This window comes from Schistocerca americana, chromosome 7 (assembly GCF_021461395.2).
Source record: "Schistocerca americana isolate TAMUIC-IGC-003095 chromosome 7, iqSchAmer2.1, whole genome shotgun sequence".
NCBI lineage: Eukaryota > Metazoa > Arthropoda > Insecta > Orthoptera > Acrididae > Schistocerca > Schistocerca americana.
In genome coordinates this window covers 373570343-373597408 of record NC_060125.1, presented here as the reverse complement: position 1 = coordinate 373597408, position 27066 = coordinate 373570343, and the positions used below count along the sequence as shown (strand labels likewise).

Genomic DNA, 27066 nt, shown 5'->3' with positions numbered 1-27066 from the left:
GGTACTGGGAGATGAAGAAGCTTGCACAGGATAGAGTAGCATGGAGAGCTGCATCAAACCAGTCTCAGGACTGAAGACCACAACAATACAACAACAACAATGACTATTAAATTTTCATCTCCCTCCACTATCTGAATTATGTCTTGTATCGCATCATACATTTCTTCAATCTCTTCATCATCGGCGGAGCTAGTTGGCATATAAACTTGTACTACAACGGTAGGCGTAGACTTTGTGTCTGTCGTGGCTACAATAATGCGTGCACTGTGCTGTTCGTAGTAGCTTACCGGCGCTCCTATTTTGTATTCATGATTAAAGCTACTCCTACCTTACCCCTATTTGATTTTGCATTTATAACCCTGAATTCACTTGACCAGATATATTGTTCCTCCTGCTACCGAATCTCACTAATTCCTACTATATCTAACTTTAACCTATCCATTTCCCTTTTTAAATTTTCTAATCTACCTGCCCGATTAAGAGGTCTGACATTCCACTCTCCGATCAGCAGAATGCAGTTTTCTTTCTCCCTCCAGAGTTGTCCCAGCCCGAAGATCCGAATGAGGAACTATTTTATCATCGGAATATTTTACCCAAGAGGACGCCATCATTTAACCATACAGTAACGCTGCATGCCCTCGAGAAAAATTACGGCTGTAGTTTCCCGTTGCTTTAAGCCTTATCTAAACATTTTCTCGCTCACGTGCTTAAAGTCAGATATTTAACACATTAAATCATTCTTAAAGGAAGAGTGAAGCTCTTTTATACATGGAAGTTCGATGCTCTATCGTATCGGGGATTTATTGTCATTGTTCGAACCCACTAATGATTTGTTGACAATGTTCTGAGAGGAAGCTTGTAAATGTCTCAATTTCTGCAGTTAGGGGGAATTTAACAAGTAACATAGCGATTATAAATGGAACAGCAATCCATGGAACTAAATTAATATCTTCATTGATATAATCAATCCGAAATAATACATCTAAAATAGTATAGTTAAACAATTAGACAAATGTCTGTGTTACAGCTTCCCGCAGTCAGTGTACACATACGTGAAATTACTGTACAGACACTGAAATATCAGCTTGCTGCAAAGCATGAAAAATGCTGTTCGTCACGAAACAAAATCATTTCGTATCTGTGTGATTAACGAGTTACAGTTACCAATGAATGTAGCTTTTTCTTGTCATTTACTTTACCCACCATTGAGCTGTTCGGTAGTTCCCCTTCATACCTCTATAAGCTGCTATTCTCACATATTTTAATACAATACTAAATTCCCAGTTTTTCTACAAAAAAGACTGAATGCAGCCCTTACTTAGATACTGTATAAGTGTGTGGGATCCATATCATGCTGGGCCAGCAGTGGACTTCGAGTGTGTACACTACCTGATCAAAAGTGTCTGGGCACCCATTAGTAGACACCAGTACAGGGTGAGTCCACCCTTCCCTTGGTGGTGGCTTGAACTGTACAGGAGGCATCTTCAGTGAGCTGCCTAATTGACTGTGGAGAAATGACAGGGCTTTCTTTCTCGAGAGCCGAAACCGGAGAAAGTAGTGGGCTTGTACGCTGCGGTCTGGAGCGAAGACGCCGTTCTAATTAATCCCAAAAGTATTCTATTGGGTTTATATCAGACTCTGGGCAGATCAGTCCATTTTACGAATGTTATTGTCCCAAACCACAGCCTCACAGACACTGCTTTATGCCAGGGTGTACTGAAATGCTGGTATGGACAACCATCGTCTCCTTACAGTTCCTCTGCTGAACGCAGTACACAAAATTGTGAAGTGGTAATTAGGAGATTAAAAAACACAGAGAGTAGGACGCGCGCTCTAGGGTTCGGTGCAAACTTAATTATGTGGCTCATTGGTCTGGTGTAAGTCTGTCCATTGGATGCCATTTCGCAACTTGCGTGTCCCTAACCTAGCCCAGTTATCCAGCCTGGTAAAGCGGACATACAGTTAAACGCTGAATTCTAACCACGTGTTGTTTCTGGAAACTCCTCCTAGTTAACCAACTAGGATTAGATCCCAGTTCCTTTTAGCTTCCAAGCACGCACTTTACCGCTAGCCTAACAGGCCCCAGACGTAAGACAGCAGTTCATCTATTTACAAATGAGGTTTTTAAAAAAATGGTTCAAATGGCTCTGAGCACTATTGGACTTAACTTCTAAGGTCATCAGTCCCCTAAAACGTAGAACTACTTAAACCTAACTAACCTAAGGAGATCACACACATCCATGCCCGAGGCAGGATTCGAACCTGCGACCGTAGCGGTCGCGCGGTTCCAGACTGTAGCGACTAGAACCGCTCGGCCACTCCGACCGGCAATGATGTTTTTGGAGAATGAAAATCTCTGTAAATCAACACTGATTCCGCTAACAGAAATCTTGCGGAACTCAGCTCGCTCTGTTTCTCCATGAGATCCATAGCGACGGAGACAACGGTTGTGGCCGTGTTCTTTGACTTCAGGAAAGCATATCACACTGTCGGTTACTCGCATTCGGGTGGACGACGGTTAAAATCCGCGTCCGACTATCCTGATTTAGGTTTTCCGTGATTTTCCCCAAATCGCTTTAGACAAATGCCGAGATGGTTCCTTGGGAAGGGCACGGCCGACTCCCTTTCCCATCCGTCCCTAATCCAACGGGACCGATGACCTCGCTGTTTGGTCCTCTCCCCCAAATTAACCAGCTAATCAACCAACTGCCGGTTAGTGAAAAGAATACGAGCTTATCGTGTATAGGAACAGATTTGCGGCTAGATTCAAGACTTCTTTGCAGACAGAACTCAATGAGTCGCTCTTAACGGAACAAAATCGACAGATGTAAAGGTAATTTCCAGAGTATCCCACGGAAGTGTGATCGGACCGATATGGTTTGCAATATATATATAGTAGAAAGTGGGATGCTTTTAACGCTGTTCGTAGATGGTGTGGTTGTCTATACAAAAGTAGAAAAGGCAGAACATAATAACGATTTGCAGAATGACATGCAAAGAACTGATGAATGGTGCAGGCTCTGGCAGTTGACCTTGATCGTAAATAAATGTAACATATTGCTCATACGTGGGAAAAGAAAGCCACTACTCTACAACTACACTACTGATCAGAAACTGCTAGAAACAGTACCTATTATAAAGTATCTACAAGTAATTATCCAGAGCGACCTTAAGTGGAATGTCCACATAATGCAAATAGTAAGAAAAGTAAATACCAGACTGAAAATCAGTTGGAGACTCTTAAGGAAATGTAGCTTACCGATGTAAGAAGTGACTTATAAGAAGCTTGTTCGACCGATTCTTGAGTATTGCTCATCAATATGGGATCCTTACCATGTAGGACTGTTACAAGCGACAGAGGAGATCCAAAGAAGAGCAGCGCGTTTCGTCGAAGAAGTAGCTTGGTCGGCGCAAGAGCGTTACTGAGATGCTCAGCAAACTCCAGTGGCACACATTACATGAGAGGCGTTGTGCATCACGGAGAGATTTTCTATTGAAATTTCGAGAGAGCACTTTCAGGGAAGAGTCGGACAACATATTACACGTGTGCTGCTTCAGCCGGACATGTTCACCTTTTTACGGTTGTGTCCGGCCAGATATATAGAAGCCCGAACTGTCCGCCTTTTGTTGGACATTTTAGCGTTGAAGTCAGAACGTACAACAAAGGGCCGTCCCGAGATAATGACTTAAGTCTGCGGAATATGTGTAACAAGAAATACTGTAATGGTATACAGATATATCACCCAGTGTTATTCCTATGCCTGAGTCCTATGTATTTCTTCGTAGGCAGAACGAGCCAAACGCACAGTGTCATAACCACACTAAGCGCAGAGCGAGCGAGGCAAAGTAGAGTGAGCCCATCAACCAACGCCAACCCGCTACGTTTACGTCTCACTCATACCAGTGTTGAGATACGAAAGTGCATAATGAAGTATTTTATTCTGAATTATTGAAACCGGCAGAATATAACTTTCCAGTTCCAGGTCGTAATTCCAACGTCGAAAGGGTGTTCTCTTTCATGAGCGTCCAATGGACAACGGCACGCAATACATTCCAAAACGGACGTAGATAATGAGGGATTAGTGTAATTTAATATTATATTATGAAGAATTCCGCGAATTGATTTTCAAGAAAAATAATGCTTTTGCTAAAGTGGGCTCGAATGAGAAATATTTCATTAATACTTAAGTACAGATCATTTTTTTATCTGTAAAAGGCTAACTGAAATGACCAAAGTTATCGTATATCTTTTTCGTTTTCCGTCCCAGTATGATAGATAGTTGTTTATTTTGGTTTATGAAGATCTTTTAGTTTATTTTGATATAAACTGCCTTAGCAGGGAGACAGTAATTAAGAAAACTGAGTAGTTAGTTGCCAAATTATAAAGCTGTATACTAATTGCGTTTTAGTTTAAGTACGTTTAAAGTTGCCCTCGCAGGAAACTGACTGTTACTGATTATTAATAAACGACTGAAAATATCAATTGACTGTATTTCCATAGACAGTCCGGCTGTTAGTGCAAAATGTCTGGCTAAATGTAACGCCGAGTTGGGCTTTTCTACTAGGCTGGTGCTTAAGTTCGTGGCGTTTTTGGTTTGCATGTTGAGATTACGTTTGCTTTGGGTTCATTTATCGATTGTTATTATTTGAGTTTGACAGTTCTCCTTAAATAATGAAAATAATTAAAATATGACTGACGTACTTGAACTTTCGTACTGAGAAGGCAAGCCTTAAACACTGTTAAAGTGAATAATCTGACTCCAAGAATTTTGAACGGTATAAGCTGCCTGAATAATGAACTTTGACATGAAACCTACGACCTGGTTTTGCAAAACTGATCCCGGATCCCAGAACTAAAACTGATACAGAACACAGAAAAATGTAACTGTCCCTGAATAACAAAAGCTGGCCCTGTTTGAATAAAAAGTCCTCCTCGATAGCTGAGTGGTCAGCGCGGCCGTATGCTGCGCAATGGTGCCCGGGTTCGATTCCCGGCTGGGTCGGAGATTTTCTCCGCTCAGGGACTGGGTGTTGTGTTGTCTTCCTTATCATATCATCCCCATCTACATGCAAGTCGCCGAAGTGGCGTCAACTCAAAAGACTTGCACCAGGCGACCGCACTACCCAACGGGAGGCCCTAGCCACACGACATTTCATTTCATTGAATATAAAAAAAAACATCAAAATTTTTAGTCCTTATCTCCATACTGCGCAAATCTGAGTAACGCGTTGCAGTACTGCTCTGTCTTGCGCACCGCTATGCTAAAGCTGCAAATTACTATATCTACACTGAGACACTCGTGAGGTGAAATGAGTTCTCTATTCGTTGCGAATCGAAGTATTTTAGGAACACACTTGGTTCCTTTTCTACTTCTGAAAAAAACCTTGATCAATTAAAAATTCTAAGAGAAAGGCAGGTGAAAAATGGCGCTAAAAAAAAAAGATTCACTTCAAAAAATTTACCTTATAATTCCTCTTCACGTAAACAAAAGTTTCCATTACACTTCCTCCTCCTCAGATCAGTTATCATTACATAATCATCTTAATTAAACACATCGATAAAATGAGACTTTACATTTGAAACATAGCATTACAGCTGCTTCCTCACTTTCACATAGCTAACCACTATCTGCTACTGTCTATGCACACACCAAAGATGATAACCTTACTCTGCGATACAGCTTACAACATCGCTGCTCGCTCACATGTAACGGCTCGAGAGCAAAGATATGACATTATTGTGCAATCGATTAATCCTCAAATGACACCTGTAAAGTTTACATATCATCATCTCGTCATATTGAGATAGCGAATGGAGCTGTGGCCGCTAGAAAATGGAGGGTCAAGTGGAGGAATCGGAAACATTTCCGACATATTCTTCTGACTGAGTTCAATAGAGGAGCGACAGCAGCGGAGAGCGAGAATCATTTCCGCCTTGTATGAGGATAATGCCATTGGACAGAGCACTGCAATTTCTCGTTTTAAGAAGATTCGTTTTGATGGCTCTATATTCAGGAAGACGTTCGGGATTTGATTCAGATTGTTTGAAAGGATTAATCCAGGATGAAGCAAGTCATTGTGATCAAGAACTAGCAGATGTGATCAACTGTCATCATTCCATCGTCTTGTGACATTTGCATGCAGTGGGGACGGTTCAAAAATCGAGTGCTGTTTACTACATGCACTAAGCCAAAATCACAAAAAAACAGTGGGTAGCAACATATGCATCTCTGCTTGCCTGTCATCCATTGGCTCATGAACAACACCTACCACTCCTCTCTTGTATCATTACTGGTGACAAGAAATAGTGTTTTTATGGTAACGTAAGGAAAAGAAAGAAATGGTTGAATCCAAACAAAGCAGCAACTCGCCGTACAAAGACCTGCGAGCATCCACAACAGATAATGTTAAGCATCTGGTGGAACAACCACGATGTGGTGTACTACGAATTGGTTACCCGAGGTGTAACGTCTCTGCTGATATTTACTGTCAACAACTGAGACGTCTTGCAGACGCAATGCAAGCCACAACGACCAGGAAGACTGCGTGAAGTGATGTTGTTCCACGATAACGCCCGCCCACATTCTGCTAAACTGACAAAAAGCACTGTGGTTTGGGAAGTCATTCCGCACCCACCTTATTCACCTTTTAGGTGCCCTCGGCGTTTAACCTTTTCCGCTCTCTACCGAACAACCTTCAAGCACCTTTCCGAAAATGGCTTGACGAATTCTTCGCCTCAAAACCACTTGATTTCTACGGTCGCAAAATCTAAATATTATCCCAGCGTTCGCGGATTGTTGTAACTAGTGAAGGAGAAAATACAGGGTGTTTCAGAAGTAATGGTCAATAATTCGCACATGGAAAGTACAGACCAAACGTAGCCTAAAAGCTCCACTAAACATGGGTCCACAAATCTATCGTTGTCGAGATACAACACATTTTCTGTTGCGGTTCCTCAGTATCCAGGAACACACTGTATCTCTGGACGTTAAAGCAGGTGTTCGAAATGTTGTCCATGCGGCTGAATGCAACATTGAACTCGTCTCTGAAATAAGCTGCGAATCCTCTCAGGAGTCCTGGAGAATTCTTTAAGTGGTGGAAGGCTGCTTCAATCTGCAAGCGTAATTCCTCACGAAGGTTGACCTCCTGAGTGTAGACCAGGCTTTTGACATGATACCACACACAGGAATCCATGGGATTTAAATCTGGGGACCTTGGAGGCCATGGCACAGGTCCTCCTCTACCTATCCGGTGTTGACCATACATTAGAGTTGGAAGCCGGCGCACTCGTTGGTACTTCCAGATGTAAGTACAGTCCGAGGAATGCGCATGTACTGCTGTCCTGTTAGCCTCTGCGGTAGAAAGTGTGGTCCAGTTATGCGGTCTCCGAGCACTTCTGCCCAGACGTTCAATGAATAACGCTGCCGATGTCATGATACGTGTGTTGCATTAGGATTGACATCGGCCCAAATGTGAGAGTTGTGGTAGTTAAAAATACCGTCACGGGTAAATCCAGCCTCATCCGCAAACAGAGTACTGCTTACAAACGGGGGATTCAGGGTACACTGTTGTTGCACTCATTGGCAGGAACTCTCTCTAGGAGGGAAGTCTGCGTTGTGTATGGCTTGCACTCGCTGGAGATGATGTAGATAGTATGCTTGCCGATGTAAAATCCGCCGCACACTGCTGCGACTCAGGACACGCTCTTGGGTAGCAATCCTCCTTGTCGAAGTATGCAGACGTTCGTGTATATTGCATAACACCCTTTCCTCAACATCGGGTATTATGGGCCTGGGTCGACGTTCTCGTACATGGTGTGCGAAACTCCCAGTTTCTCCAAGGCGCCGGCCGGGGTGGCGGAGCGGTTCTAGGCGCTACAGTCTGTGACCGCGCGACCGCTACGGTCGCAGGTTCGAATCCTGCGTCGGGCATGGATGTGTGTGATGTCCTTAGGTTAGTTAGGTTTAACTAGTTCTAAGTTCTAGGGGACTGATGACCACAGCAGTTAAGTCCCATAGGGCTCAGAGCCATTTGAACCATTTTTCTCCAAGGCGCTGATGTTTATCGACTAATAAAGTCATCAGAAGATTAAAACAAATTGCAAAACGATTTACAAAAGATATTTGTATGATGCACAAATTGGCAATTGGCCCTAAATTACGAAAAGTGTGAAGTCATCCACATGAGTGCTAAAAGGAATCCGTTAAACTTCGGTTAAGCGATAAATCAGTTAAATCTAAAGGCCGTAAATTCAACTACATGCCTAGGAATTACAATTACAAACAACTTAAATTGGAAGGAACACATAGGAAATGTTGTGTGGAAGGCTAACCAAAGACTGCATTTTATTGGCAGTACAGTTAAAACGTAACAGATCTACTAAGGAGACTGCCTACTCTACGCTTGTCCGTCCTCTTTTAGAATACTGCTGCGCTGTGTGGGATCCTTACCAGATAGGACTGATGGAGTACATCGAAAATGTTCAAAGAAGGGCAACATGTTTTGTATTATCGCGAAATAGGGGAGATCACCATGATAAAATAAGGAAAATCAGAGCTCGTACGGAAAAATATAGGTGTTCGTTCTTTCCACTTAAATGTGATTTGTATATTATCCACGTACTCGTAGATGTAGATGTAGATGTAGATGCAACCGGCTAAATGTACCCCTGTCGGGCTGCTTGCGGTGAAGAAAAACTTCTTCATACAATCGTGCAGCCTCAAGGGCACTGCCATTCGCTTTGCCATACTTGAAGTGCATGTCAGCGTACTCTTCATTGGTGTAACCTCTGTCCATGGAGTCTTCACGTTCATAACTGATTGTGAGGCCGGTACGGCGCAGCGTACGGAGGGGGAAAGGGAAGTAGAAAAAAAAAGCTTCAAATGGCTCTGAGCACAATGGGTTCGAACCTGCGACCGTAGCGGTCGCGCGGTTCCAGACTCTAGCGCCTAGAACCGCTCTGCCACACCGGCCGGCCGTAAACAAACAGTGGATACCAAACTTTGAGATACCAGCGTAAATACCGCGGTATCCAGGGGCATTAACAGTTGGTTTCCAACTTGAATTAATGCGACACCTCGGCAACGATTGATTTGCTGATCATTATTTAAGGGAGCTTTTTAGCTACTTTTAGCCTATACTTTGCATGTCTGAGGTATTGACCATCACTTCTGAAACGCCCTGTATTATTGCTGTGTAAAGTCTCTATTATGTGTAACCTATGGAAAAACGATACGAAGTTATGGACCAAACCAATAGTTTTGGACGTAGCAAACCTAGGCGCTGGGATTTCAGTGTGTTCTCGGAATGCATACCTATACCTACAAATAAACAGAAAATAATTGAGTAACTTTATTTTTTCGGGCGAGAGTTGCGACTTTATTACTACACCTCGTAGTACTGATTTGCGGAGTGTAAGTGTAGTGTCTGCAGAACAAGTTGGAACATTGTCTATCAGCAAAAATACATTTAGCTAACGTCCGGACAAATTTGTCAACGCTACGTACCGTTGCAGGACACTTCCGGCAGTACGACTACGGGATGATGGGGAACATCCAGAGGTACGGCAGCATCGCCCCGCCGGACTACGACCTCAGCAAGGTGACCGCTAAGGTGGCGCTGCACTACAGCAACAACGACTGGTGCGCCGACGTCCAGGTAAGCGCTATCGATCCGCACCTATTCCTCGATAAATAAAACAAAAAACAAAACAGTAAGCAAAGCGAAGTAAACAAACTAGTAAGCAAAAAAAGACAGTCGAAAATTGGAGAAAGAGGATCTTGTCTGTTTCCATTTGCCTGCGCACACAATATGGTTGGGGCAGCAACAGTTAGACGCTTCCGTTCTGGATGCATTTACGCGCTGCACGTCAACGTGCAAAATTGGATAAACTTAGCAGAGTTGGAATACTTTTATCAGTTTTTTGTGCAACTATTTTAGGACATTCTGATGCGTAAAATAACACGCCTGACAGAGTAATGACGCGATTTTTGCATTACCAGACGCAAGCGTCGTCTGCAACTGACCTTACCAACTGCCACCTGAGGCAGCAGAGCCGTATAACTACGATGGACAGAACAAGAGGAGTGAAGAATCTCATTCTCTGGTGGCTGCTCTGGTAGCAATCCTGTAATTAATTAGCTGTCTATCCACTTAGTAATCTGATCTAGGCAGAGTTTCCAGTTGTTTACTTTTCCAATGTAGAGCGCTCTTCTGTGCCAAGAAAACGTCAACACTAGGGGAAACGTCAACATTTTACGGAGACGAAGAGACATTGACTTCATGATCTGCCAAACAACAGTTCTCACATTCGATAAGGACAAAAGATGAAGCAGTGAATTAAAATTTGTGCCAAGGCTGGGGCCTGAACCTGGGTCTGCTGCTTATTAGGTGGATGTCCTACATACTACATCACCCTGGCCTTGTGGCTAAAATAGCCAACCTCGTGTACAGGTCTGCCCAATAAACAAAAGACCCAAATTCAAATTCTGGCCTTGGCTCAAATTCCAGTTCATTACTTTAGCTTTTGTCCCTATCGAAGATAAAGTTGAGACTCAAAGTGACTCCAGGAAAATGTAATTACATCCGATCAATTCTCACATTGTTCTATGGAACATACAACGGTTGGGTTTTCCATGAATCTGTCAACAATCAGACTGTAATTTTTGACTGTTACTTGGTAAATGGCTATGCCAACAGTGTTTAAATAATAACACAATTTACAATGAATGAAGTAATAGGGAAAAGCTGTGAATGAGTCCATAAAACAAGTAAAGTTCTGTAATAAGAGGCCTTCGGTTATGTAGATCAGGCATGATCAACCTTTGGTAACCTTTGGGGTTGAGTCACATGTGTAATTATTTAAGCTTATGATATTACTGATGAATGGAAATAGTTTCTGCAGTTGTTCATTGAAGGACCACTTGCGCTTCTTTGAACTCACTCTTGCCAGGAAGTATGGTTATTGACGAGTAACTAAACTTAACTAAGGCAATATAATGTAACATTACGTAGCACACGATACAATATGAAATTTCTCACGTTCAGATGAGATATGGTGGTAGAAACCAGTTTTGTGCCTTGTGCACAACAATGTAAGTAGGTAATCATTAAGAGTACAAACTCTTTGACAAAAAGTTTCGCGAACTGAAATAAAACTAGTAATAAAATACAACGATATGGGTGAAATAAATATATAATTGGGCAGCCCTTGATCTGCGATATTTGCCAACTGGGGCAAAAACTTGACAGTGGCGCCCTGCCCCCTCCCACTCGAGTGTTTGAGGTAGGACGTCAAAAGTTAAAAAAAATCAATTTTTCAAAAAATGTGTTTATTTTGTAGCGCACATTTTTCTGAAGAGTTTGATGTATGGAACATATATGTTTGAGGAAATGTAGGATAAGTTATTTGTTATTAGGTGTGCCAAAGAGCAGGGCCACGCCTCTTCACACACCATTCTTCTATTGTACGTCACTGCATTTCACTCTGTGGAATTCAAACATGTATATTTTGTAATGGAAGCCATGAAACCAATATTCAGGACAGTGGAAATTAAAATGTCCTTTGGTGCCTACTCCCAGTCGGCCGGTTTGACATCCTACACTTTTTTTTTTTTTTTTTTTTGTGATATGTTACATTACAGTATCACCGGTCTATTGCGGTCTAACTGTGTTGGTGAGGCAGTAAATTTCCACAGGGCAGTGACTGCATCACTGCACTTCACTTTGGAGGTGTGGCGGTGGGACTTGTAGTCCCGTACCACCCTCTGACGGTGACAGTACTACATGAGTCAGGCAGAAAAATTTAGCCTAACATGGGCAGGTATGATTGGAAAGTATTGGACGTAGAATGGGGGCTAGTCCCGCCAAAGGATGCGTCCGTGGTGGACGTGCCAGACTTATCGTTAGCCATGCTCGGAATCCGTTTCCTCTAGGATGGTTAGGGGAACCGGATGTCGATGCCAGCGGCGTGGAAGTGTGGTCCCAACGTGGCGTAACCCATGGACAGTGTCCCGCAAGGCATCCACTTTCTCATAGAGCCGCCGCGCGTTGTTGCGTATGGTCGTCTTTAGGGGGACGATATCCGCTTCCTCGTGGAGAGTGACAATTCTCGTGAGTGGCGGGGCGTGCAGGCTCCACCTGAGCACCTTGTTCTGCAGGCGCTGCAACGTCCGCATCCTGGTGACACTAATCGTGGCCCATGCAGCAGATCCATACGTGAGGGCAGGCAGGATAACTGTTCGGTAAATGCGGAGCTTGGTATGCAGGTTAAGTCCCCTACTGCGAAAGAGCGGGTACAAAGCCCTGGTTAGCTTTTGCCCCTTGTTGGTGACATACTCCGCATGACAGTGGAAGAGCAACTTGTGGTCCAGCTGGACCCCGAGATAGGTGGTTGTCGGGGACCAGGGCACCTGCACACCTGAATCGAGATATTGCGGCGGAGGACTGGGCGCCGTTTCGTGAAGTAAACTGCCGTAGTTTTGGCGGCATTGAGAGCTATTTTGTTTGTCCGGCACCAGGTGATAGTGGCGTCCACCTGTCGCTGGAGGCGGGCGACGACGGCGTCAGTAATGCGGCCAGTGGTGTATAGCGCTGTGTCGTCAGCGTATTGTGCAAGGTGGCACTCGGGGATGACCGGCATATCATTGACATAGATATTAAATAGCATGGGAGATAGCACCGATCCTTGCGGAGTGCCTGACGACAACTGGCGAATGCCAGAACGCATTCCCCATTGAGCCACTAGGAAAGTCCTACCACGGAGGAAGTCATCCACGATCTTGACATAAATATCCGGTATAGGGGTCTGTGTCAGCATCTTGTGTACGAGGTTGTCTTGCCAGATCTTATCGTAGGTGTTTTGCAAGTCCAGAAAAACGGCAGCTGTCGACTTGGCAGTGTTGAAGCCTTTGCTGATGTGTTCAGTGATCCGTAGGACCTGAAGTTCAGCAGAGAGGTGCGAAGTGAATCCAAACTGTTCAGGACGGATCGTCCCAGCTGCTGCAAGAGGTTGGGAAAGTCGGTGAAGGATCACAGATTCAAGGACCTTCGCCATAGTGTTTAGGAGGCTGATGGGCCTGTTGTTGGTGGGGACTGTAGGGTCTTTGAACCTCTTGGGGATAGCAATCAGCTTGGCTTGTTTCCACTGAGGGGGGAAAAGGCCAGATGTGAGACAACAGTTTAAAATCTTGGTGAACAAGATGAGTGGTGTGCGGGGAAGGTGGCAAAGATGTTCATTTAAAATTCCGTCCAATCCAGGGGCCGACCGGCCACGTTTCCGTCGAAGGATGCGCTGAATTTCTGCCATGGACGTAAGAAGGGGAGCAGACTGGGGTGGGCGGTTGCGGAAAGCAGCAACAGCTGTCAGGACTTCATGTTCTTCCTGTAGTTCGTTCGGAGAAAGGTCCTGGACCAGAGGGCGGTTTTGGGCCTCGAACGCATCTGCCAGCGTTTCCACAATTTGCAGGGTATCATATGACAAGCCCGCTGCTGTGCGAATAGGATGGGCAGTCGCTGGCTTAGAATGCCGCAGGGTGCGAATGACAGCCCAGTCAGATTTTTGGTGGAGTAGGAAAGTGGACATCCTGTCCTCCCACTGTTCAGACCTCCATTCGGCGAGCCGGTGGCTGAATTCGCGTTGGAGGCGTCTCATGTGGCGTTTGTCCTGGGGGTCACGAAACTGCTTCCACCTTCGGCGGTAGCGGTTCTTTTGCACCTTCAGCTCTCGTAACAGAGGGGGCAAGTCGTCCAGGGGTGTTAAATTTCGAGGTGCAGTGGAGGTGGAGAGTTTCACTGCTTTCTGTATTTTGGCGGTAAGGTAATCCACAGCACGGACTATATTGGCCGGTGTTGTCAAATCGAGTTCGTGTCGAGTGGTGTTATTAAGTATCCTGGTAAACTACACCTTTTAAAAAAAGGACTCATAATTAATACTGGGTGGGATTATTTGTGACCGGGAGAATAACAAGTCTTCAGAAAAATTTGCACTTTTTATTGCCTATTAGCTAATAACTTTATGTTTTGTCTGTTATAAAATTAAGTGTAGGAAACATAAAACCAGCAAAGATAAGAGACAAGCAAGACAGTACACATTTCTTCAATTCTTAGGTCCCAGCATGTTTTCCTCTCTAATTTTAGTACAGCCTTTACGGTATGCATTCCTTTCTGCGAAAGAATTTGTTACTTCGTAAAAGCTCGTCAAACATTTTGCTACATGAAAAAAGTCATTGTCTAATACTGAAAAAGCTGTTAATACCAATAGTACCCAAGAGTGATTCGGTTTCTCGATTTGATTACAACAATTTTTTTTGTCTGCTAAATAAAACGAAACAGGCCTTTATAATATGCAGCGAGAGTGTTTTGGCACAAAAGGTCATTTTTATTTACCTCATTTACATAAATAATACGACAGAATATAATTCACCAAGTATCAGTATCAAATGCCTATTAGGCGTATTACAAGCAAAAAGTATTATGTTAGGAAACAGTTTCACATTTCATTCATAGGCTCCAGTTTCTCAAGCTTGAAATCGAAAAGTAGTTGTGCGAATTTTTTTTTATAAATTTGGAATCGTATTCTTCTACATAGTTTGTATGATGTCCCTGTTTTTCCTCCTTCCTCGTTCTAACAAAAAATCTTGCCATCACTAATTCTGTAGCTATTCCTGCCTTTGTCAAAACTTATTCTCTGGTTAACTCACGAACCCAGCCAGGAAAACAGGTTTAGTTAATTTGCGTTTATTTTCCGGTTAGGCGTTATTACGTGTTCGTCCAACGCGCTTTTCGCACTATTCCGAGAATAGAACTTACGTGGCTGGTAACCGGGGACTGTACAACTGACCCTTAGGAATGTAGCGATTTGGCAAAAATTTTCTGTCAAGATTTCATTTTCCTGAATACATTGAGAAGATTATATGTAATCTTTCTTATCTTTTATTTCTGTTAGTCGTTTGTTTCGAATATGTTAATTGAACCTATGGCTTTCGCTAATAATTATAACAATGCTTATCATTCGTATACCCAATCAACCACAAAAAAACGGCGATTGGTATTCATCCGTTCAGATTTATTTGGCTCATCTCGTATAGCCCGTCCCCGTTTGTCTGTGGGGAAGTTCTTTATTTCTTGATGCGACGGGGATTCCCCTGTCAGGGACATCACGTGCACTATGCTCGCATTCAAAAATCAACTTATGATTCGGTCAGAAATCAACTTATAATGGTTCAAAAATTTTCGGAAACCAACAGGAGTATGTTTCAAAATTATATGAATAATCGAAAGACCAATGTGCGCTGGGTGATAGGTGCTTTGTGAAACAAGAGTGTTTTCTACAGGAATATGAATTTGACGCGCCCTGAAATTGCCGCCCGGGGCAGATAACCCGATTTGCCCCCATCCCTCCGCCCTCCCCCCCGCCCCCTAATACCGGGCCTGTGGATAAATCGTCTGAGACTTGTTAAACTGGGGAGAAACATGCGTTCAGAATTATCTCTGAAGAAATACGAGGCAGAGCTAGAAAAATCTTGACTGATCCCCGAAAAAGAAGGGAGGTGCATAAATGATTTACTTGGAGCATTAGCGGATTCTTTACAGATTATGACTTTTGCTGATGGCACGATTATATATTGAAGAAAGGCTTCAAAACATGTACGTCTGAAATCTGATTGAAATTACGTAACTGACAGTAGTCTGAAACACGACTGTTAGAATGGGAATGGCATCTGAACGTGTATTTTGTCTCGTCGCTTATGCGTTTTGTTCTGTACTGAACCTTTTGACTGGTGGAATGTAAATGTAATTAAGCTGCGACAATGTAAACTGTCATTAACTTTAAACCAAACAAAAACTGCATGAATTTACGTAACACCAAAAACTGAATCTGGTGCGATACTATTGGTTTGAAATTGGCTCCTTAATCAAAGTTGATCAATTTGAAAATAATGGTCCCTGTGCTTAATGAATGCTATCCCCTACACAATAAAATTTCTTACTTTTATAAGCGCAATGGTAACACTCTTCGTACTGCTCTCTGCTAGTACTTTAAATTATATAGTTAGCGAACAGCTATTGTGCAAGGCTGTTGCTTAACGTACATTTTAATTAAATCGAATATGAATGATACAATAAGTTCATGAGAAAAATAGTTAACCAAAAATAACATAGATCTTGGAACTAGTATTGACTTCGGATAAGTAACAATATGGCACTAACTTGAAAACTCGTATTTTGACTCGTTGAAAATTAATAAAGCTCGCAATTAACACACTCAATAAACTGATTATACATTAACGATTAGCTTTACAAAATCATTGGATGTAAGTGCTATACATTGTTTCAATCATCACTTATGGATACGCCCATTACGTTAGTAACAAAACAACTTTCTATACCTTAATTGTTTCCAACTTCTGTTGAGATTCCTTTTACAGTTAGCAAACATCTTAGTATCTTGCAAATAAAAAAATCACTACTGCCCGTGAAGAGTAAGCATATATCCAGCACATATCAGATACAACAAGTCTTTACACTCGAGAATTCTCCATTCATCTCTCGGTCTAAAGTTACTGTAACACATTACCCATAACACCTTGAATCAGCGATCGCTGTTGAGCAGCGACGGACTACGCAACCGATACTACATTTGACCATCTCTGGTTCAATACAATTTTTTATTACAAAACTTGAATTACTTTACCTTGTGTATATACCTTTCATAACCCTGATGCCTCCTTCTGGGGAAATTGACAGGTTTGTTATGGCAATTGGCCAGAGTAACACAACAAAGTTCTTAACATTACATACGTATAGGCTGATAAAAGTTCGGGAATGTAGCATAAAAGAGATAATTGGTAAATAAATACAAATCGTCGAGCATCTGGCTGAATAGCGTAAATGTATCATGGGTAATTTGTGAGCATTTTCTTTAACCATCTAACGTCTGTGGTTAGGAATCATGAATGTACATATAGTGAGGCATGATAGTGGCCAAGTGCACTATGAAACTTTGAAATGTAGCCTAATGTCTAAGAAAAACACACTAGTATGAGCAAATCGCTCTTTACAAAGTACATGGGAATTAAAACGACCTGAGTTACACAACGCAGAGGTATAGAAAAACATTACTAATTATTTATAAACTTGTTAAGAAATATAGTGGTTATGTGCACTAGTATCTGAGATCAAGTAGAACGCTCCTTTCCATAATTATGACTAATCATAGGGATTGTTATACGAAGCATAGTGTAACTATATCGTGAGTATAAAATATAAAACGTGAAAAAGGCAAGGATAAAGGCATGGTTGAGGCAAAGTTAGAGTCTGGATGATCTGCAAATCGAGGGTCCATAGACATTGGTTCATATTTCTTCCTAAGAGTATTATATTTTTAAGTCATGTTATCTCGAATATTTTTTGAACGTCACTAGTTACGTCAAAGTAGAGAGATTTGGCATTGAGCAGACTCATTGGTGGCAGCGGTAGATATGGTACCTAATGACAACTCAGCCAATTATATATTAAGTGCTGCCTACTACAGTCGTGAGTGCACTGAAAGGTGCCATTACAGCTCTCTCATTTGTAGTGCATTATCGTCGACATCAGTAAGCTTTCATATATTTATATTGCTGCAGACAAGTAAACAACCTATGTTTCACTATTATCTCAGTGGATAAAGTAGAGAAGGGCAATAGCATATGATATTAATTGCTTTTAAGATTGCAAAGTACGGCAGTAGTGGGCATTAATATAAAATCCTAAACTTATGCAGATAACAACTGCATTATTTATGGCAGCGCCATCAATATTTAAGTGCGAAATTGTGATCATAGTTCATTATCTAAGAATCTGATATATAGAGTACGTTTTAGACTCATAATTGAGCTATTCTAGTAGCAAGTTAGTGATAAATACATTTACTGGTAGCGACTGTCCACAGAATAGTAGTTGTTATATGTAGAATAACAGTGGCTGTGACTGTGCCTGTAGACTTGGAAACTTAACATATACAGGCAATAATTCCAGAAAATAGTACATAAAGATTGACAGTAATAAATGACAAAATACATAGTTCATAATTAATCAGTCTATATGCTGTCAGAGCTCATAAGAAAGACCAGTATAGTAGAATACCTCAATAGTGCATGAGATTTGAATATGATGTTTATTGCAAATATTGGCTACACATAAGTAAAATATCTCATATAGGGAAGTGCAAATAAAATAATAATAGCAGATGTAAGGAATGCGCGTAACTACTGAGAAAAGTGGAAATAAGGCAAGGGAAAGAGCACTTTTGCTGAAAAAAAAAATGATTATCGTCCATAGTCGTCAAACTTGTCAGTCAAAATGAAGCAAGATAAACATGGGTGATCACAAGACTGTTCTAAGCATAGGTATGAAAATGTTAAAGAAATCAGAATGTCTTAACAACTAGAAGCATACAGTATAAGCGTAAATTGCAAAGCATGTAAAAGAAAAAATGGGTGATTGGAAATAGCTCATTGTACCTGTAAAGAATAGTGGAATTATTATGCTGGAATTGTTACTGGCATAGTTAATGCAAACAAAAGTAATATAAGCAAATGATAAATGTCAGTGTACATATAATGTAAAAGCATCATTAGTTCATGAAAATGCAGTATATCAAGCGGAACAGGCGTGATTACTCTACCACTCAAAACCAAATCTTTTCTTTGTAATACAGGGAGTAATATATGTGTACACCAAGTAATTTCATGTTCTTACACAATAGTTAAAAATAGTATCTGTACCTCTGTTAATCCATTATTGTGTTTTCATTAACTTCAAATTATCATAAAACATTTCTCATTATAACAGCGTGACCTCCTTTGAAAAAACTAAGATATTGACAAACATCAAGCACTCATGTAAATACCTCAAAGTTCAAGAAAAGAAGATTGAAATAGTAAAAGAATTAAAATATCTCGGAGAATGGATTAGTTGGAATGCTGGGGTAAGCAAAGCAATGGAATCCAGAAAAAAATAAACTTGAATTGGCCTTCCAAATAACAAAAATACATACAACAAAAAATCCCTTTCATGGGGGTCCAAAATTACACATTACAAGACAGTGATTAAGAAGCACTGTAGGCAGCAGAAACACTTAACATGAATTTCAAAGGCCAAATGGAGAAACTTGAGCTAAAGGAAAGAAAAATTTTAAGAAAAATCGTTGGTCCAAAATTTCAAGACAATAAGATTATATACATCAAACATGAAACTCTCTACAAGAAAATTGAAAAACTTTAGGATTCTATGCGAAAAAGGAGAATAAATTTTTATGGTCATCTTCTCAGAATGAATTCCAACAGATTAACTAAACAAATCTTTGACTTCTTCCGTAACCGCAAAACGAAACCCAACTGGTTTAAAGAAACTGAGAATTTAAGATTTCAGAAAATTCACTTATTGATCGAACAGCTAAATTAATTACTAAAGATGAAAACATAAGCTTCCAAGACAAATCTACACCAAAGTCCAAACCCTTCATCTCGGATGAAGAGAGGAAAAGAAGATCAGAAAGACTGAAGAAATACTGGGCCCTAAGAAAAGAATAACGCACGAAGAAATGATAGATCCAGCGTACCTCAAAGAGGCTGAAACGAAAGAAGAAGGAAATGTGACCTCTGTGCCATCACTTTTCTTTACCTTATCATCCAAATATAATCATTATTATCATTAGTAGAACATCATTGTGTCTTCATTATTATCACTTCATAAAACATTACCTAATCAAATTAAAACTTGTATCTAGCGTACGTAGAAAAATCGTAGACTAATAAAATATTACCTAATCAAATTAAAACTTGTATCTAGCGTACGTAGAAAAATCGTAGACTAATACAGCACGCTGAGAAAGAATTGATTAGTGACAGCATGTAAATGAGTTTGTAGTACACGGATGTTACCCTCAAGTTTTTACTTCGTTGATCCCTGTAGAACATGTAAGTTCGCAAATTTACAGTTTGCAAACATCGTAGTATCTTACAAATAAAAGAAACATAATTCCCCATAGCGAGTAAGTATATATCCAGCACACATCAGATACAACACGTCTTCACACTCGAGAGTCCTCCATACATCTCTCCATCTAAAGTTACTGTAATTGTTACTCTACCACATTACCCATAACACCTTGAATCAGCTGTTGCTGTTGAACGGAGACGCTCCTACACAATCGATACTACATTTGACCATATCTGGTTCAATATAATATTTTATTACAAAACTTGAAGTAATTTACTCTGTATAAATCTTTCACTGTACATGATTCAGCCTGGAAACTAATGAAACAGGCTCACAAATAGTTCGAAGCAGACAGCTTAACCCTTACTCTTCCAAACACTAATATCGTCCAATCCGAAACAAATAAAAATGATGTACAGGTAGCTGAAGTAGAGATCAATGAGCATACGCTGGTTGACATCAGATACAGACGTGTTTACGCTTGAGAGTCTTCCGTACACCTCTCGATCTAAAGCTAAAAATGATATAAAGGCAGCTGAAGCAGAAATCAGTGAACATGGGTTGGTTGACATGTGTGAAGTTGGCGTCCATATAGATAACAAACTGAGTTGGCACAAGCACACTGAATACAATCAAAACGCTCAATTCTGCATGCATTTTACTTAGAAATACGAGTATGTCTCACTGCATTGACTTGCGGTCAGGATTGCAGGCATACTTTACATACTCTGACTCACAGTGAGTACTATCCTTAGGCAGAGCTAAGCTGAGGTCGAAAGAGTATTTATTCTACAGAAGCATGTAGAAAGACTATTGTGTAAAGTTTTTACCCGAAAATCTTGCAGAACCCTCTTCCGAAACCTTGGATTTCTTACACTTAAGCGCCAAAATATATAGACCCTACTCCTTAGTGATTCTGTGGTTCAGAGTAAGACTGACTTCAAAATCAACTGTAAAAACCATAACTACAATATCAGACGTAAAAATAATTTCCGTTTAGCATATGCATCTCTATCTGCGGTTCAGAAGCGAGTTTTGTATTCTGGCGTAGAAGTCTGTAATATGTCTCTGCTTGACAACAAACAGTAAATTGGAAATTCATGTTGTACAACGAAGTAAAAAACACATTATTAGTCACTTCTTCTGTAATTTATCAGTGTATTTAGAATCATAGATATAAATTCTGATCGACACTAATGTTCATATTAAACATCTTCTCAACTTTTACAGTAACTGAGAAGGAAATATACTTCAGAGGAATCTGGAGTAGATTTATAATAAGATAATTATTGTACTTATACAAGGTGTCAGGAACGCTGCTGTGCAGTTGAAACGTATGTTGGAAATAACGTCCGCGGTCGGCTATGGAAATCGGAACACGCTTAATTTTATTGGAAAACACTTTCTGCAGATCTGATTACGATATGTATCTCATGTACGCAGTTATTTCAGTTTTCAGTTCACAAAGAGTGCTTGGGCGATTGCGTTAGTCTACAGAGTTTGCTGCTCCTCAGATAAAAACGTCTGGTGGAATAAGGTCCGGTAGACGAAGGGACCATAGTTTTTTTGAGATGACACTTTCTCCGAAAACCCTTCGAGAAGACTCATTATGTTGTTACTTGTTTGCGCGGCAGCGTTATCTTATTGAAACCACGAGTAGCAGTGCCAGATTTCTAATAAGAAACCCTTAGTTTGCTTAAGGCCTCGAACTTTAAGATATAAAATTAAACAGTACATGCCGAAATTATTTTTCTCGATTTAATTTGTGTAGATTTAGAGATAACACTAGTCACATCAATCACCCTAAGCAAATCACGTTCTGTATTCATTAAGGTGAGGTCGTTGAAGGACGTATCAGAGCATAAAAATAAACTTGGACTTGCCTGCGAAGCTCAAAAATCACGTTGGACAACAAAACTATCGCCCAAACGTTAATAACTGTATTTCCTTAAAAAAATGCTAAATATTCTATCATTAGTCGCTCAAATGGCAAAATATCGCCAATCCGGTGACCTATGCGGTATTCAGTTACGAAAACCATTTCTGATACGGAAAGCTGGCGAGAGGCTTGTGAAGAGCGGAAAGAGTTTGTGATGACATCACATTCTACAGTTCGTTCCTTTCTAAAATGATTTTTCAGCGGGTTGTTTGAATGTGTCCGGATCAGCTGCCCCCTGAATTCCCCCCTCCATGTCGAAAATGTATTTACGCTCTTGTAATACTATAATAACTGCACAATTCAACCTTAAATATGCCTGTATTCATTTACTATCAAATGACTAAACATTCACAATTAATGGAAAAACATGCAGTGTCAGAATTCAGTCTTTTGTTGCGATGCACTTAATTTTATTTTAAAATAATGTACAACAACCAGTTTTCCCAGAATCTTTACTGAGCGGGGTAGCCCTGCACGTTGAGCCGTTGAGCTAGGAGTCCATGGATTAGGGAATCGAGATGGTTTGAAACCATCCGCCAGCAACCTTGAAAACGGCTTTGTGTGGTTTTTCCGTTTCAGTTAGGCAAATGCCGAGGTCGGTCCCTTACCCTAGGCCACAGCCAGTTCCTTCTGAATTCCTTTTTTCCATGACTGACCCAGTTCCCTTAAAGGTGCAGCACCTCTGCTTAAATGAAGAAAGCTAGATCGAAGGCGAGCTGAACATATTTTCAGAGACTCCTGGCACTAAGAGCCACAGCATAAATAAATAATAATCCAAGTTCTCCTCATTCAGGCTCTTGCATTGGCCTGCAGGAAGATTCTTTAATGCGGGAAATGATCTTTTTACATTGCAAGAAGCGACAGATGTCTACCTAAATGAGGAAATTTGGGAAAGTGTAAGGTTGAATGATTCAAGATCCTTTGCATTTTCCCCAGCAAAAATTGTTTTAGATTCTCTGTCGAACAGAGCTCCCTTTATTTCAAAACCCTGTAGGTAATAATCGCGCTCTCCCGAAAAATTCGCATTCGGCCATTCCTGATCACTTTCTCAGCTCAAATTCAGACTGAAAGAAGATGAGAATGGAACGTGATTGCTTCTTAGTGGTTTGTCAAAATACAGCACTCGTAAGTAATGAGATTATGTCTGTATTTGGTGAAAACTCCGAAATCATTGTCGAATAAAATGGTTTACCGTTCATTATGGCAATTTTCAGTATTTTATTTTTGTGATTTTGGCGTGGATCATGTGGTACCCATACACTCGATTTCTGAATCTTCTCCATTGCACGCAAACGTCGAACGAACTGGGAATGATCACAGTTCATCACATTTGCCAGTTCTCGAGCACACTGACGCTATTATTGTGGATTAATGCGTTTAAACGAGCTCCATCATATCCCTAAGGTCACTAACGTCAAAACGATTCTCCTTAAAAGGAGAAAACCATTTTATTGCCGTGCTCTGCGTAAAGGCATTATCCCCCTTCATGGCGCAAATGTTTCTAGCTCTCCGCTGCTGTCACCCCTCTGTTGAACTCAGTCAGAAGAATATGTCGATTTCTCCACTTGGCACTCCATTTTCTAGCGTCTACGGGTCCACCAACAGACTGGAAATGACAAAATGACGATATGTTAACTCAAACAGCAATAGTGAATTACAAATGAAAAACGTCAATCGATAAATGAACCCACAGCAACCGGAATATCAAAATGCAAAACAAAAACACTACGAACTTATGCACCATCCTAATAATATTTGTGAGTCACAATTGAAATCGGCCATCTCACACAAGTACTAAGCTGTAACGCTTGGTAGGGACATGAAGTGGAACGATCACATAGGCTCTGTCGTGAGTAAAGCAGGGAGGTGACTTCTGTTTATTGGTAGAATATTGGGGAAATGCAATCAGTATACAAAGGAGGTTGCTTAAAAATTACTTGTGCAACCCATCCTATAATGCTGCTTAAGAGTTTGGGACCCGTAACAAACAGGCCTAGCAGAGAATGTTGAACGTATACAGTGAGGGCTGCACGAATAGTCACAGCTTTGTTTGGCCCGCGGGAGATAACAAAGCTTCAAGGAGAGGCTTTAAATGATGACTCTACAAATATACTGCAACCCTATACACATCGCTCCAGTAGGGATCGTGAGGATAAGATAAGTTTAATTATAGTACGCACAGAGGTATTTTAAGAATCATTTTTCCCGTGCTCCATACGTGAATGGGAGGGAAAAAACTCTAATAACTGTTACAGTGGGACATACCCTCTGCCATGCACTTCACAGTGGACATTTACTTTTGACAAAATTCGTTTATATAACCGAAGATACATGTTGTGACGATGACTTGTGTTCTGCTCAAGATTAATGATTTTTAATACCTGTAACACTTCATAATGGCTTAAGACCGAAATCTAGATTGTGGAATAAAATCTGCTGTACAGTAAAATAGCGGCTATATCTTTCAAAAACACTTCATAGTGGTTCACAGAGTATAGATATAGATGTAGAATTTTTTTCAGTAATGTGTTATTTATTCTTATACACCGTCACAAAGTTTTCGTTTGTTATTACCGAGCGAGGTGGCGCAGTGGCTAGCACACTGGACTCGCATTCGGGAGGACAACGGTTCAGTCCCGCGTCCGGCCATCCTGATGTAGGTTTCCGTGATTTCCCTAAACCGCTCCAGACAAATGCCGGGATGGTTCTTTTGAAAGGCATGGCCGACTTCCTTCCCGTCCTTCACTAATCCAATGAGACCGATGACCTCGCTGTCTGGTCTCCTCCTCCCAACAAACCAACCCCCTTTTCGTTTGTTGTTAATCTTTCTTATACAAATTTTCTAATCAGCGATCTGATTCGTTCTATGACGAAATGTAATGACCATACAGAACCAGATAGATACATACATGAACATAGTAGTATGTATCAACTTACCATTAATTATTCCTCTGATTTATAACAGAACAAGAAGTACTCTTTGTTGTGACTTGGCAAGACAGCCAAGTCACTATGAGAGGAAGCCGAAAGGCACGCGTTGAAGCTCACGCAGGCTGGCGTGAGGTCTGGAACAGTTAAAGGAATAGAGACTAGCAAAATAGGTACGTAGCTTCTGGAACACTTAACTTTAATCCATAATTGGTGAACATCGGTCTGACGGTACATGCATCACAAGATAAATAGCAATTGATGATGGCTTCTTGCTAGGTCGTAGCAAATGACGTAGCTGAAGGCTATGCTAACTATCGTCTCGGCAAATGAGAACGTAATTTGTCAGTGAACCATCGCTAGCAAAGTCGACTGTACAACTGGGGCGAGTGCTAGAGAGTCTCTCTAGACCTGCCGTGTGGCGGCGCTCGGTCTGCAATCACTGACAGTGGCGACACGCGGGTCCGACGTATACTACCGGACCGCGGCCGATTTAAAGGCTACCACCTAGCAAGTGTGGTGTCTGGCGGTGACACCACACTCTTAAATATATAATGTACAACAGAAGGAGCTGATAACCTGAGAACAGACCAAAACTGTAGGCTATGGCGCTCATTGCAGTATCATGGTTTACGCGCTTGCTGAAATCCCATTACCTCTGTTCCAGGACGTCGACAGACTGTACAAGCAGCTTCCAAACTGCATCGGCCGCTTCCTCGTTACACAGGACACGTTTAACCACCTCGACTTCATGTGGGCCATCCACGCCAGGGACCTGGTGTACAACAAAGTTGTCAGTCTGATGAGCCGCTACGTGTGACCTGTAGCGGGTGTTCTCTTCAAATTCATCAAGATGGAAATACTGTGTTAAAAAAAAGATATGTCAAAAGATGTAACCAACTTTATCAATAAATATTATAAAGTCTTAACCTCTACCGTTCGAATATTCCTAATGAATTTAAATTAATTTCTACATTTCACATACTGGTTTTATCCATCTGATTGTCTGCCTGCTTGTCTCCCATGCACTAGGCCCGGGTTCGATTCTCGGCCGAGTTGGAGATTTTCACCGCTCTGGGACTGCGTGTTGTGTTGTCCTCATCATCATTTCGTCCTCATCATCGGCCGCAAGTCGCCCAATGTGGCGCCGATTGAAATAAGACTTGCACTTGGCGGCCGAATCCGAAGGGGACCTCCCGGCCAACAATGCCGTACGCTCATTTCATTTCATCCATTTGATTGGCCCTTTGCTTTTCTCGATGTACACTTGTGGAAAACTTAAAGGTGAAAGTAAACATGGCATGATTTGTCACTGGCAAGTAACATAGCGCAATGAAACTTGAACCATACACAGAAAGAACTGCTACAGTATAGTGCAAAAGGTAACTGAAAGAAATACGCTGTGAGACGCACAGAAATTACACTTTAATTCAAAGACAATAATCGCATTGAAGTCACCGCGATTTATGATGGTCTTCTGGACGTTACAAACGACGGGACATGGTTCTCTATAGCGTGTGTGATCACCACGAAAGGCAATGCTTGCTTTGCAATGTGCTCCGCTTGCTGGCCCCAAGTTTGGTAAGAAATACTAGCGGTAGGGCATTCCATCTCCCCACCAGCGTGGTTTCCAACAGTTGAATGATTGTGGCTGCATATGGACGTGCTGCAAAACATCATAACATCTGAAGCACCGATACGATCACGTTCGACAATGTTCCTGGGTGCTTTACGTGTTCCTGCCTCTCGCCAAGTGGGGATACGTTCAGCTTTGTCGAAAATGATCTTTTTTGTGGTCCAGGTGTTATGGTGTGGGGAGGCATAATGTCACATAGGAATAATCTTTGTTCACGGATCCTCACTGGTCAACGGTATTGTGAGCGTGCACTCCTTTCTCACCTGCCTCTTTTCAGGGGTACCTTCTGCCCTGACTTCAGTTTTATGAATGACAATGCGCCTCCGCATCAAACTTATAACACTACAATATTATAATTTAGTATGCTTTTACCCAAACAACAGAAAACCCTGTCTCTATGCTGCCTCGCATAATTGGAAGGAACAGATAGCAAATGTTGTGGGGAAGGCTAACCAAAGACAGCGTTTATTTGGCAGGACACGTAGAAAATGTAACAGACCTACTAAGGAGACTGCGTACACTACGCTTGTCCGTCCTCTTTTATAATACTGCTGCGCAGTTTGGGATACTTACCAGATAG

General features: G+C 41.4%; 1 protein-coding gene across 1 annotated transcript in view; it reads left to right on the top strand.

Annotated features, from left to right (window-relative positions):
- The window catches only part of LOC124622472 (lipase 3-like), a 72450-nt gene extending 46671 nt beyond the window's left edge, over positions 1-25779 (top strand). Inside the window, exons 7-8 of the mRNA XM_047148180.1 lie at positions 9515-9657; positions 25518-25779. Of these exons, the coding sequence (XP_047004136.1) occupies positions 9515-9657; positions 25518-25670 (296 nt within the window). The 3' untranslated portion in view covers positions 25671-25779. The remainder of the gene's footprint in view (positions 1-9514; positions 9658-25517) is intronic.
- The last annotated feature ends 1287 nt before the right edge of the window (positions 25780-27066 follow it).